This window comes from Salvelinus alpinus, chromosome 24 (genome assembly GCF_045679555.1).
Source record: "Salvelinus alpinus chromosome 24, SLU_Salpinus.1, whole genome shotgun sequence".
In the NCBI taxonomy this organism is placed as follows: Eukaryota; Metazoa; Chordata; class Actinopteri; order Salmoniformes; family Salmonidae; genus Salvelinus; species Salvelinus alpinus.
Window position 1 is genome coordinate 22,996,431 of NC_092109.1, and position 13,951 is coordinate 23,010,381.

The 13,951-nt window shown below is 43.3% G+C and overlaps 1 protein-coding gene across 8 annotated transcripts in view; it reads left to right on the forward strand.

Moving 5' to 3' along the window:
* The window catches only part of LOC139552342 (colorectal mutant cancer protein-like), a 136,785-nt gene that overhangs the window by 70,571 nt on the left and 52,263 nt on the right, over nt 1-13,951 (forward strand). For all 8 annotated transcript variants that reach the window (XM_071363979.1, XM_071363981.1, XM_071363977.1 and 5 more), the window contains one exon: nt 6,024-6,230. In XM_071363979.1, coding sequence (XP_071220080.1) covers nt 6,024-6,230 — 207 coding nt within the window. The remainder of the gene's footprint in view (nt 1-6,023; nt 6,231-13,951) is intronic.

Genomic DNA, 13,951 nt, shown 5'->3' on the forward strand with positions numbered 1-13,951 from the left:
GCAAAAAATAAATAACAATATGGGGATGAGGTAGTTGGGTGGGCTATTTACAGATGGGCTGAGTACAGGTGCAATGATCGGTAAGCTGCTCTGACAGCTGATGCTTAAAGTTAGTGAGGGAGATCTAAGACTCCAGCTTCAGTGATTTTTGCAATTCGTTCCAGTCATTGGCAGCAGAGAACTGGAAGGAAAGGCGGCCAAAGGAGGAGTTGGCTTTGGGGATGACCAGTGAGATATACCTGCTGGAGAGCGTGCTACGGGTGGGTGCTTCTATGGCGACCAGTGAGCTGAGATAAGGTGGGGCTTTACCTAGCAAAGACTTATAGATGACCTGGAGCCAGTGGGTTTGGCGACGAATATGAAGCAAGTGCCAGCCAACGAGAGCATACAGGTCGCAGTGGTGGGTAGTATATGGGGCTTTGGTGACAAAACGGATGGCACTGTGATAGACTACATCCAATTTGCTGAGTAGAGTGTTGGAGGCTATTTTATAAATGACATTGCCAAAGTCAAGGATCAGTAGGATAGTCAGTTTTACGAGGGTATGTTTGGCAGCATGAGTGAAGGATGCTTTGTTGCGAAATAGGAAGCCTATTCTAGATTTAATTTTGGATTGGAGATGCTTAATGTGAGTCTGGAAGGAGAGTTTACAGTCTAGCCAGACACCTAGGTATTTGTAGTTGTCCACATATTCTGAGTCAGAACCGTCCAGAGTAGTGATGCTAGACAGGCAGGCGGGTGCGGGCAGCGATCGGTTGAAGAGCATGCATTTAGTTTTACTTGCATTTAAGAGCAGTTGGAGGCAACGGAAGGAGTGTCGTATGTCATTGAAGCTCGTCTGGAGGTTTGTTAGCACAGTGTCCAAAGAAGGGCCAGAAGTATACAGAATGGTGTTGTCTGCGTAGAGGTGGATCAGAGAATCACCAGCAGCAAGAGCGACATCATTGATGTATACAGAGAAAAGAGTCGGCCCGAGAATTTAACCCTGTGGCACCCCCATAGAGACTGCCCGAGGTCGTCTTTTATCGATGGCGGTAATGATATCGTTTAGGACCTTGAGCGTGGCTGAGGTGCACCCATGACCAGCTCGGAAACCAGATTGCATAGCGGAGAATGTACGGTGGGATTCGAAATGATTGGTGATCTGTTTGTTAACTTGGCTTTCAAAGACTTCAGAAAGGCTGGGTAGGATAGATATAGGTCTGTAACTGTTTGAGTCTAGAGTGTCTCCCCGTTTGAAGAGGGGGATGACTGCGGCAGCTTTCCAATCTTTAGGGATATCAGACGATATGAAAGAGAGGTTGAACAGGCTAGTGATAGGGGTTGCAACAATTGCTGAGGATAATTTTAGAAAGAGAGGGTCCAGATTGTCTAACCCGGCTGATTTGTAGGGGTCCAGATTTTGCAGCTCTTTCAGAACATCAGCTATCTGGATTTGGGTAAAGGAGAAATGGGGGAGGCTTGGGCAAGTTGCTGTGGGGGGTGCAGAGCTGTTGACTGGGGTAGGGGTAGCCAGGTGGAAAGCATGACCAGCCGTAGAAAAAGGCTTATTGAAATTCTCAATTATCGTAGATTTATCGATGGTGATGGTGTTTCCTAGCCTCAGTGCAGTGAGCAGCTTGGAGGAGGTGCTCTTATTCTCCATGGCCTTTAGTGTCCCAGAACATTTTGGAGTTAGTGCTACAGGATGCAAATTTCTGTTTGAAAAAGCTAGACTTTGCTTTCCTAACTGCCTGTGTTTATTGGTTCCTAACTTCCCTGAAAAGTTGCATATCGCGGGTGATATTCGATGCTAATGCAGTACGCCACAGGATGTTTTTGTGCTGGTCAAGGGCCGTCAAGTCTGTAGTGAACCAAGGGCTATATCTGTTTTTAGTTCAACCTTTTTTGAATGGGGCATGCTTATTTAAGATGGTGAGGAAAGCACTTTTAAAGAATAACAGGGCATCCTCTACTGGCGGAATAAGTTCAATATCCTTCCAGGATATCCGGGCCAGGTCGATTAGAAAGGCCTGCTCTGTCACGTTCTTTGTCAGGGTGAAAGAGAGGAGGACCAAGATGCAGCGTAGTGAGTATTCATTTTAATACGAATACTTAAACAACGAACAAAACAATAAACCGACAAACGAACGAAAACGTAACAGTCCCGTATAGTGAACACAAAACACAGGAACACAGGAACAGGAACAATAACCCACAACCCACAATACAAAACAGGCTACCTAAATATGGCTCCCAATCAGAGACAACGAAAACACCTGCCTCTGATTGAGAACCATATCAGGCCAAACACATAGAAATAGACAAACTAGACAAACAACATAGAATGCCCACTCATATCACACCCTGACCAAACAAAACATAGAAACATACAAAACAAACTATGGTCAGGGCGTGACATGCTCGCTGAAGTGTTTTAGGGAGCGTTTGACAGTGATGAGGGGTGGTTCTTTGATCGCGGACCCATTACAAACGCAGGCAATGAGGCAGTGATTGCTGAGATCCTGGTTGAAGACAGCAGAGGTGTAATTAGAGGGCAGGATTGGTCAGGATGATATCTATGAGGGTGCCTGTGCAGGCTATCTCTGCAGGAGATCGCAACTCCACCCCCTTTAGCAGTTCTATCTTTGGTCTGATGAAACCAAGATTGAACTCTTTGGCCTGAATGCCAAGCGTCACGTCTGGAGGAAACCTGGCAGGGAAGCATGGTGGTGGCAGCATCATGCTGTGAGGATGTTTTTCAGCAGCAGGGACTGCGAGACTAGTCAGGATCGAGGGAAAGATGAACAGAACAAAGTACAGGGAGATCCTTGATTAAAACCTGCTCTAGAGCACTCAGGACCTCATACTGGTGTGAAGGTTCACCTTCCAACAGGACAACGACCCAAAGCACACAGCCAAGACAACGCAGGAGTGGCTTCGGGACAAGTCTCTGAATGTCCTTGAGTGGCCCAAACAGACCCAATCGAACATCTCTGGAGAGACCTGAAAATGGCTGTGCAGCGACGCTCCCCATCCAACCTGACAGAGCTTGAGATGATCTGCAGAGAAGAATGGGAGAAACTCCCCAAATACAGGTGTGCCAAGCTTGTAGCGTCAAACCCAAGAAGACTCAACGCTGTAATCACTGCCAAAGGTACTTCAACAAAGTACTGAGTAAAGGGTCTGAATACTTATGTAAATATGATATTTCTGAAAACCTGTTTTTGCTTTGTCATTATGGGGTATCGTGTGTAGATTTAATCCATTTTAGAATAAGGCTATAAGGTAACAAAATGTGGGAAAAGTCAAGGGTTCTGAATACAGTGCCTTCAGATAGTATTCATACCCATTGACTTATAACACATTTTGTTGTGTTACGGCCTGGATTTAAAATGTATGAATTAAATAAAAAAACGGCACTGTAAATATTCAATTGAATTTTATAACAGAATTAAATATTTATTCAATTCAGTTTCAAATCGTGAAATGCAACTCCAAATTATGAATTCTATGATTCAATTTGTGTATTGCAAATTCCAAAATATGAAATTCCATTTCAGTATCCTAATACAAATGCAAAACTTTTGCTCCATAGCTGGCCTGGTGTGAGATCTACAGCAGTCGATGAGACTTGGGAAGCTCATTCCATTTCCTTTCACTGTTTAAACCAATTTCCTCTTCATCAAACTTCACAACCCCCCCTCTCTCCTGCTCTCTCTCTATCTCTCTCGCTCTGTTTGGGAGCTGTGAGAGGGAGATGGATGGATGGAGGGATGAGAGGGCTAGATGGATGGAGGGATAAGAGAGGTTGACTCTCTGGGGTGGAGAGGAGATGAAGGCGGGACTCAAGCGTGTCTGTAAGCCCACTACAAACCTATGAATCACTCTGGCATCAGAGATGAGGATCTGTAAAGACCGACATGGTCATAGACTCTAACCATCTGCCATATCTCACACTCGCGTACGCACGCACGCACATACACAGTTATACACTCTGAAATATGGGCACTTTGAGAGATCAGGGTTTCTTACACTAGATAAAAAAATGAAAAAGTCACATGTACATAAATCATAGTCTTGGATACTTGTTCTACTCATGTAAATTGAGACGCGTGATGGACTACACTACCAACAAATTATTAACATACAAATTGTGAACTAATATGTAGGGTAAAATCCTGTGCAAAAACGAATGTGCCTGACATGTTAGATTTTCTTGTTTTGTCTGTCTCACTTTTGTTTTGTCTCCTTGTTAGTTTTTCTGATATAATTTTCTTGTCTCTTTCTTGGGGCTACTACAAGGTACCAAATTGTTTTTCCTTGTGATGCCAATTCAATGAGTCCCAGAGTCCCACAGTCACTCACATTTGGTTACTAGAATTGTTACCATTAATCTCAATCTCAACACCCTATACACAGTTGAAGTTTACATACACCTTAGCCAAATACATTTAAACTCCGTTTTTCACAATTCCTAAAAATTCCCTGTCTTAGGTCAGTTTGGATCACCACTTTATTTTAAGAATGTGAAATGTCAGAATAATAGTAGAGAGAATTATTTCTTTCCGCTTTTATTTCTTTCATCACATTCCCAGTGTGTCAGAAGTTTACATACACTCAATTAGTATTTGGTAGCATTGCCTTTAAATTGTTTAACTTGGGTCAAACGTTTCAGGTAGCCTTCCACAAGCTTCCCACAATAAGTTGGGTGAATTTTGGCCCATTCCTCCTGACAGAGCTGGTGTAACTGAGTCAGGTTTGTAGGCCTCCTTGCTCGCACACGCTTTTTCAGTTTTTCAATTTTCTATAGGATTGAGGTCAGGGCTTTATGATGGCCACTCCAATACCTTGACTTTGTTGTCCTTAAGCCATTTTGCCACAACTTTGGAAGAATGCTTGGGGTCATTGTCCATTTGGAAGAGCCATTTGCGACCAAGCTTTAACTTCCTGACTGATGTCTTAAGATGTTGCTTCAATATATCCACATAATTTTCCACCCTCATGATGCCATCTGTTTTGTGAAGTGCACCAGCCCCTCCTGCAGCAAAGCACCCCCACAACATGATGCTGCCACCCCGTGCTTCACGGTTGGGATGGTGTTCTTCGGCTTGCAAGCCTCCCCCTTTTTCCTCCAAACATAACGATGGTCATTATGGCCAAACAGTTCTATTTTTGTTTCATCAGACCAGAGGACATTTCTCCAAAAAGTATGATCTTTGTGCAATTGCAAACCGTACTCTGGCTTTTTTATGGCGGTTTTGGAACAGTGGTTTCTTCCTTGCTGAGCGGCCTTTCAGGTTATGTCGATACAGGACTCGTTTTACTGTGGATATAGATACTTTAGTACCTGTTTCCTCCAGCATCTTCACAAGGTCCTTTGCTGTTGTTCTGGGATTGATTTGCACTTTTCGCACCAAAGTACGTTCATCTCTAGGAGACAGAACGCGTCTCCTTCCTGAGCGGTATGACGGCTGCGTGGTCCCATGGTGTTTATACTTGCGTACTATTGTTTGTACAGATGACCGTGGTACCTTCATGCATTTGGAAATTGCTACCAAGGATGAACCAGACTTGTGGAGGTCTACAATTTTCATTCTGAGGTCTTGGCTGATTTTTTTTGATTTTCCCATAATGTCAAGCAAATAGGCACTGAGTTTGAAGGTAGGCCTTGAAATACATCCACAGGTACACCTCCAACTGACTCAAATAATGTCAATTAGCCTATCAGAAGCTTCTAAAGCCATGCCATCATTTTCTGGAATTTTTGAAGATATTTAAAGGCACGGTCAACTTCGTGTATGTATACTTCTGACCCACTTGAATTGTGATACAGTGAATTATAAAAATGACTTGTGTCATTCACAACGTAGATGTCCTAACCGACTTGCCAAAACTATAGTTTGTTAACAAGAAATTTGTGGAGTGGTTAAAAAACTAGTTTTAATGACTCCAACCTAAGTGTATGTAAGCTTCCGACTTCAACTGTACATAAGGCACTTTAAAATAAAATAATGTTCCCACTCTTTCCTCCTTTCCCCCAGACGGTGGAGGAGATCGAGGGGGCCTTGGGCCGGGACTTCTACCCCAGCCTGTCGGAGGAGCGTATGCACTGGCAAAAGGAGCTGGCCGGCCTGAGGGAAGAGAACGAGAGCCTGACGGCCATGCTGTGCTCCAAGGAGGAGGACTTGAACCGCACCAAGGCCACCATGAACGCCATCCGGGAGGAACGTGACCGCTTGAGACGGCGGGTCAGTCAGCTGGGTCCTGTTATTATGATTATGATATTTTCTGTCATTTGGTTTATGTGTTTTGTGCGTTTTCTGTGTACCTTTTGAGCCTTTCCACATGACTGTGTTGGTGGCTAACAGACTGGGGTGCATCGTTGCTTATTATTACTAAGGCAGGTTTACATACATTTTTATTGAATCTGACCCATAACAGTCAATACGATACAAAAAGGTATCTAGTGAGGAGGAAGGAAGAAAGAAGTGACTCAACAAAGCTGTATGTTTCTTAGTTTTCATTCGGTTTCATGTTTTTTATTAGATCCCGAAAAAGTTGTGAGATCTTGAGTCTATTGCCAAATCTCTAGTAAATGTGTCCTAGTGTGAACCTGTTCTAGGCAGAGAACTAAGACTGAATCTGAATGAATAAAAAAATTCTCTGCACTAAGCTGTAATTATGGTCCACCATGTCCGTTGGATTGAAAGATCTGCGGCGATCAGTTCAAATATAGACATGTTCTCTGATGCTTTGTCGCTAGGCCACTGCATTGACAGACACTCGCACGTACCATTTCTAATTCCAGGAAGTTTATTCAGGGAAGTCTGAAGGAGAAGAAGACATTACTGGGCACCAGTGGCAAGACACGTGTATTTATCCTTGCTCCTGCAAGAATGAACCCTTTGAATTTTCCAGCTGCGAACTGAGTTCTGCTTTCTGAACCAAACTATGGATGGTGCGCCGGTTAGGGCAGCCATCTGAATCAATACGTTGAGCGCTTTTAGACACATAATCAAATCTGGTGTCCTCCCAAGGCTTGCTGAAGCTAGTTAGGACCGTAATGCGATTAGACCGCGAGATGAATCGAGCGAAAAATGGCCAGGCCGACCTAACCAGCCTCACTAATTCTGGCGGGTCCTCAAAGGAGACCTAGACGCAGCAGAAAAAGCATCACAGCTCAGCTCAGCTCAGAGCACTCGTTCCTCCCACCCTCTCAATTTCTCCTCTCCTCTTTCCTCTAATGAAATCTGTCTGTTTTACAGAGAAATTGGACAAATGTATTGCATTGCTGTTTCAATGCGGGGCTCCGTGAAGGATTTTCTATGCACACACCGGCGCGTCCTTGGGGGCCCGCTTGCTCCCGCTCAGCCTTTTAAAATATGGATTCCCCCTCATTTGAGACTCAAGGTCCAGATACGATCTTAACTTTCCTTCCCTAGGCTTTTACCCTCCATTGAAGGACAGGTATTTACTGTGGTAGTAAGCATCTTTTACACCTTTTACAGTACCGGTACTGTATGTGTCTTGTCCACATAATTTAGCTGTGTCAGCATTTTGTTTACGATACAAAAGAGCGTTTGACTTTAAAGGCCAGATACAGAACACTATATATTGGCATGTCATTGTAATAAGCCGTCTAAGCTTTTACAATGCACTCCACTCATAATAAGAATCACATATGTTGGAATCAACCACTTCCAGTGAAACACCACAGCATAAGGCAGTGTATACTGAACCAAAATGTAAACGCAACATGGTAAGTGTTGGTCCCATGTTTCATGAGCTGAAATAAAAGATCTGAGAAATTGTCCATACGCACAAAAAGCTTATTTCTCTCAAATGTTGCGTACAAATTTGGTGAGCATTTCTCCTTTGCCAAGTTTATCCATCCAGTTGACATTTGTTGCATATGAAGAAGCTGATTAAACAGAATGATCATTACACAGGTGCACTTTGTGCTGAGGACAATAACACGCCACTCTAAAATGTGCTGTTTTGTCACACAACACAATGCCACAGATGTCTCAAGTTTTGAGGGAGTGTGCAATTGGCATGCTGACTGCAGGAATGTCCACCAGAGTTGTTGCCAGCCTCACAACTGCAGACCACGTGTAACCACGCCAGCCCAGGACCTTCACTTCCGGCTTCTTCACCTGCGGGATTGTCTGAGACCTGCCACTCGGACAGCTGATGAAACGGAGGAATATTTCTGTCTGTAATAAAGCTCTTTGTGGGGAAAAACTCATTCTGATTGGCTGGCCTGGCGCTGCAATGGCTGGACCTGGCTCCCAAGTGGGTATGCCTATGCCCTCCCAGGCCCACTAATGGCTGCGCCCATTCCCAGTCATGTAAAATCCATGGATTAGGGCCTAATGAATGTATTTCAATTGACTGATTTCCTTATATGAACTTCGTTCAAATTGTTGCATATTGCCTTTTATATTGTTGTTCAGTATACTTTTTAAAATCAGCTGGATACAAGAACTGTCCTGGACAGATGTGCATGTGAGTCAAACAAAGTCCTCGGTTTATAAACTGGCCAGAACCAAACAGAATCAGAATCATATTCTTTGCAGTTTCTTTTCTCAGGGATCATGAGGTGAGAAAGCTGGCTAGAGGACTAGTTCATGATGTCGCAGTCATCTCTGTGTCCTTTGGCAGCACATGGCAGCCATGTTGGCTTTTTTCAGATCCTCGGCTCCCAGGGAGTTTCTCAGGAGAGGAGTACAGGAAAAACAGCAGTGTTCAAAGTCATGGCCAAGCTCTCTCGCATTCTTTTACACGCTACGCTCTCTCTCTATCTCTCTCTCACTCACATTTATTGCCTTGGGAAACATATGTTTACATTTCCAAAGCAAGTGAAATTAACAATACACAGTGAACAGTCATTATGTCTATATACAGTTGTCGTGACTTTACATTCATTAATCTGATGACTGTTATTTAATCCACTAACTATCTTTAATTGTTACCCGATTTTAAATTAATAATGTACAATTAACTCATTAGGATTTGGGGCACCACGGAAGAAGATGTTTAGAGAGTTACCATCTCCCAAATTAAGCTATATAAGGTCTTTACCTATTTCAATTTCATCAATAAGTCATCTTATTAATCATTGCAGTGGCTTGTGAAAAAATCCACCCCCCTTGGCATTTTTCCTATTTTGTTGCCTTACAACCTGGAATTAAAATAGATTTTGTTGGGGGTTGTATAATTTCATTTACACAACATGCCTACCGCTTTGAAGATGCAAAATATTTTTAATTGTGAAGCAAACAAGAAATAAGACAAAAAAACAGAACTTGAGCGTGTCAAAGTCAATACTTTGTAGAGCCACCTTTTGCAGCAATTACAGCTCCAAGTCTCTTGGGGTATGTCTCTATAAGCTTGGCACATCTAGCCACTGGGATGTTTGCCCGTTCTTCAAGGGAAAATTGCTTCAGCTCCTTCAAGTTGGGTGGGTTCTGCTGGTGTACAGCAATCTTTAAGTCATACCACAGATTCTCAATTGGATTGAGGTCTGGGCTTTGACTAGGCCATTCCAAGACATTTCAATTTTCCCCTTAAACCACTCGAGTGTTGCTTTAGCAGTATGCTTAGGGTCATTGTCCTGCTTGAAGGTGAACCTCCGTCCCAGTCTCAAATCTCTGGAAGACTGAAACAGGTTTCCCTCAGTAATTTCCCTGTACTTAGTGCCATCATCATTCCTTCAATTCTGACCAGTTTCCCAGTCCCTGCCGATGGAAAAACCTGAAGCATGTTGGTGGCAGAATCATGCTGTGGGGATGTTTTTCATGCCAAAAAGCTACATTTTAGTCTCATCTGACCAGAGTACCTTCTTCCATATGTTTGGGGAGTCTCCCACATGCCTTTTGGCAAACACCAAACATGTTTGCTTCTTTTTTCTTTAAGCAATGGCTTTTTTCTGGCCACTCTTCCGTAAAGCCCAACTCTGTGGAGTGTATGGCTTAAAGTGGTCCTATGGACAGATACTCCCATCTCTGTTGTGGAGCTTTGCAGCTCCTTCAGGTTTATCTTTGGTATCTGTGTTGCCTCTCTGATTAATGCCCTAAATGCCTGGTCCGTTAGTTTTGGTGGGCGGCCCTCTCTTGGCATGTTTGTTGTGGTGCCATATTCTTTCCATTTTTTTTATTATGGATTTAATGGTGCTCTGTGGGATGTTCAAAGTTTCAGATTTTTTTTTATAACCCAACCCTGATCTGTACTTCTCCACAACTTTGTCCCTGACCTGTTTGAAGAGCTCCTTGGTCTTCATGGTGCCGCTTGCTTGGTGGTGCCCCTTGCTTAGTGGTGTTGCAGACTCTGAGGCCTTTCAGAACAGGTGTATATATATACTGACATCATGTGACATATCATGTGACACTTAGATTTCACACAAGTGGACTTTATTTAACTAATTATGTGACTTCCGAAGGTAATTGGTTGCACCAGATCTTATTTAGGGGCTTCATAGCAAAGGGGTTGAATCCATATGCACGCACCACTTTTCAGTTTTTTAGAATTTTTTGGAACAAGTTATTTTTCTAAATTTCACTTCACCAATTTGGACTATTGTGTATGTCCATTACTATTGTGTATGTCCATTACATGAAATCCAAATAAAAATGCAACAAAATAGGAAAAATGCAAAGGGGATGAGTACTTTTGCAAGGCACTGTACTTCTTATCAAATACTCATTCTGAACTATCGTAACGTTCTTGGATCTGCAAAACCCCCAGCCTTGCTCATTATTCAGCACTACACATGGATTTAATTATTTATTTGCTAACTAAATAATAACACAGAATTTACATACACACTTTACACGAGAGAAAGGTCCCTAGTGGACTGACAAAATATGACGGCTTTTACACAGCGAGAGACCGAGAAAAACGTAAACATTCTATAACTATTCTCCCATTAAACATATACTTTGCACACGAACCGCCGCCAATTTGGAATAAGAAATCATGAATGTATTTACGTGTGAAATGCCTTTGTTCGTCGTTTATCTCGGTCGGAACCAAGCCTTCTCGGAAAGTTGTTAGCCTTCCAGCTGTATGGCTCTGATTGTCCGAAAGGCCATGCCGACGGTTCCCATTGGTGATGAGCGTAGTAGGATAGTCTCACTTAGATGAGCTTTTCTCAATATCTGACTTAAGACAGCTGTACCAGTGATTGTCTGAGATGAGCTTCTCACCTCTTCCTCCTCGTGTTGGTATTCAGGATTCGGACCACAATAGACATGAGCTGCAGCTCTTCGTCTCTCTGGTCTAAAGGAAGGTGAGTATTTCTTCACCTCGTGTTGAAATTCAGAGTTTCAACCATTTAAAACATGTAGCTCTCGCCTCACGCTTCCTGGTCTAATGTTAATTTCGTAACAAAGGCTTTTTATGCACTCTGGCTAAAAGTGGCGTTCCATCATGCTGACAAGCTTTCTGACCTCACTCGGGGCGTGGCTACTTAATGTGAAAAGGATATGATTAGAAGTTCTCTCTTACCCGTGCTAAAAGCTCTTTCATATCTTAACAAAAATACTTTAATCATTTTTCATATTGTATTCACAACATATTGGATGAATATGGGTATCCTTTCCAAGTTACAGTATTTGGTCCATACCGTTTTTAATAACATCACAAAATGAAAAACAATATGACATTAGTTTCCTATGTCTCCCCACTGACCATTTCCCATATCTGTCACGGCCGTTGCTGGAAGAAGACCAAGGTGCAGCGTGGTAAGCGTACATTTTCCGTTTTATTTCAAAATTTCACCAACAAAACAACAAACGAAAAACAACCGTGAAGCTTACAGGGCATTAGTGCCACAAACAAAGTTAACTACCCACCCCGAAAGGAGGGAAAAAGGGCAACCTAAGTATGGTTCCCAATCAGAGACAACGATAGACAGCTGTCCCTGATTGAGAACCATACCCGGCCAAAACATAGAACCACAAAATCATAGAAAACAAAACATAGAATGCCCACCCCAAATCACACCCTGACCAAAGCAAATAGAGACATAAAAAGGCTCTCTAAGGTTAGGGCGTGACAATATCGTTACTTTAGAAATATTGTTCCATGATTCACTTTTTTAACGTTAGAGTTTTGGGGTGGCAAAAATCTCTCTAGACAACGGAATTTCTTTGGTTGATACTAAAGGGTAGAGAGAGAGTTCTCTCCTGCTCAAATTTACGACCTGGTGTGGAGGTTTCACTTTCCACCGCATAACACTCTGCCACACTCCCCGTGTGCCCCCCCTCAATTGTTTTTTTGGGGGGGGGCTGCCTCTCGGGCTTCCTTGCCAGCCGTGTTCGTCTCGCCGACTCCATCCTCCGGTATCCCTCTTTGCACTGCTCCATAGAATCCCAGGCGGGCTCTAGCTCTCTCCCTGGGTCGACCGACCACCTCTCTACCTCCTCCCAGGTTGTCTCATACCCCTGGCCACGCTGCTCCTCCTTACCACGCTACTTGGTCCTTTGTTGGTGGTAAGTTCTGTCACGGCCGTTGGAATAAGAGGACCAAGGTGCAGCGTGGTGAGCGTACATTTTCTTGAATAAAAAATTACGCCGACAAAAAACAATAAACCATACAAAAACAAACCGTGAAGCACAAAGGCTATGTGCCCTAAACAAAGTCAACTTCCCACAAAGACAGGTGGGAAAAAAGGCTACCTAAGTATGGTTCCCAATCAGAGACAACGATAGACAGCTGTCCCTGATTGAGAACCATACCCGGCCAAAACATAGAAATACCAAATCATAGAAAACGAAACACAGAATGCCCACCCCAAATCACACCCTGACCAAACTAAATAGAGACATTAAAAGGCTCTCTACGGTCAGGGCGTGACAGTCTGGTTATTGTCAGCCATTGCCAAGCTGATCTGACCCATTGTGATCCTCACAGGACAGTCATGACACAGTGTTGTAACAATGTGCAAATAGTTAAAGTAGAAAAGGGAAAATAAATAAACATAAATACGTGTTGTTTTTTCTTCAAACAGCATTGTTAACAGGTCACAAATCTTGCTGCTGTGATTGCACGCTGTGGGTCTGGAATTGTATTTGTTTTCAAATTATTTGTGGGTCTGTGTAATCTGAGGGTATTATGTATCTCTAATATGCTCATACATTTGGCAGGAGGTTAGGAAGTGCAGCTCAGTTTTCAATGGATTTTGTAGGCAGTGTGCACAGCCAGGTCTGCCTACGACGACCTTTCAAAGCTTTTCTTAAGTTTGGGTCAGTCACAGTGGTCCGGTATTCTGCCACTGTACTCTGTTTAGGGCCAAATAGCGTTCTAGTTTGCTCAGTGAAAAGAAAAATATATATTTACAAAGTGTCACGTAATATTGTTTTGTGTTCTCATGATTTGGTTGGGTCTAATTGTGTTTCCAGGACCAGCTTGCTATCTCTCCCTCTCCTACACCCTGTCTGTCCCTGCTCTCCCTCTCTCATTCCCAGTGTCTCTGCTTCACTGTCAACCTTTCCCCACTCTCCTCTCGCCCCCCTTTTTCTGTCACTCACTTACTCTTCTATTTCCGCTCATCCCTTTCTCTCTCTATCTGTCTCTGAAAGTCTCCTCTCCCCTGGCGTCCGTAGGGAAATAGAGGTGGGGAAAATCTGTTCTCGCAGTCTGGCTGGCGGAGGCAGAGACAGAGACAGAGTTAGTGGCAGATGCAGGCTGTTTTCCAGGCCAGTATATCTGCCCTAGAGGAAGCCTGATTTACAGACCATACATTTGATGTAGATAGATTTACCTGTACCTATAATGCCACATGTATGTGTGCAATTTAAAGGTTTGCCTATATTATTGACAACATGCAGGTAGCTAACATGATTTTGACTTCTTGTCATGTGTATTCAGCTATCCAGTGCTGCCAACAACTCATGCCAGTTGCTGACTGTTTGCTGCTATATATTGTGGTGTCTCTGTGTGTACAATGGGTGCTGTGTAAAGCACA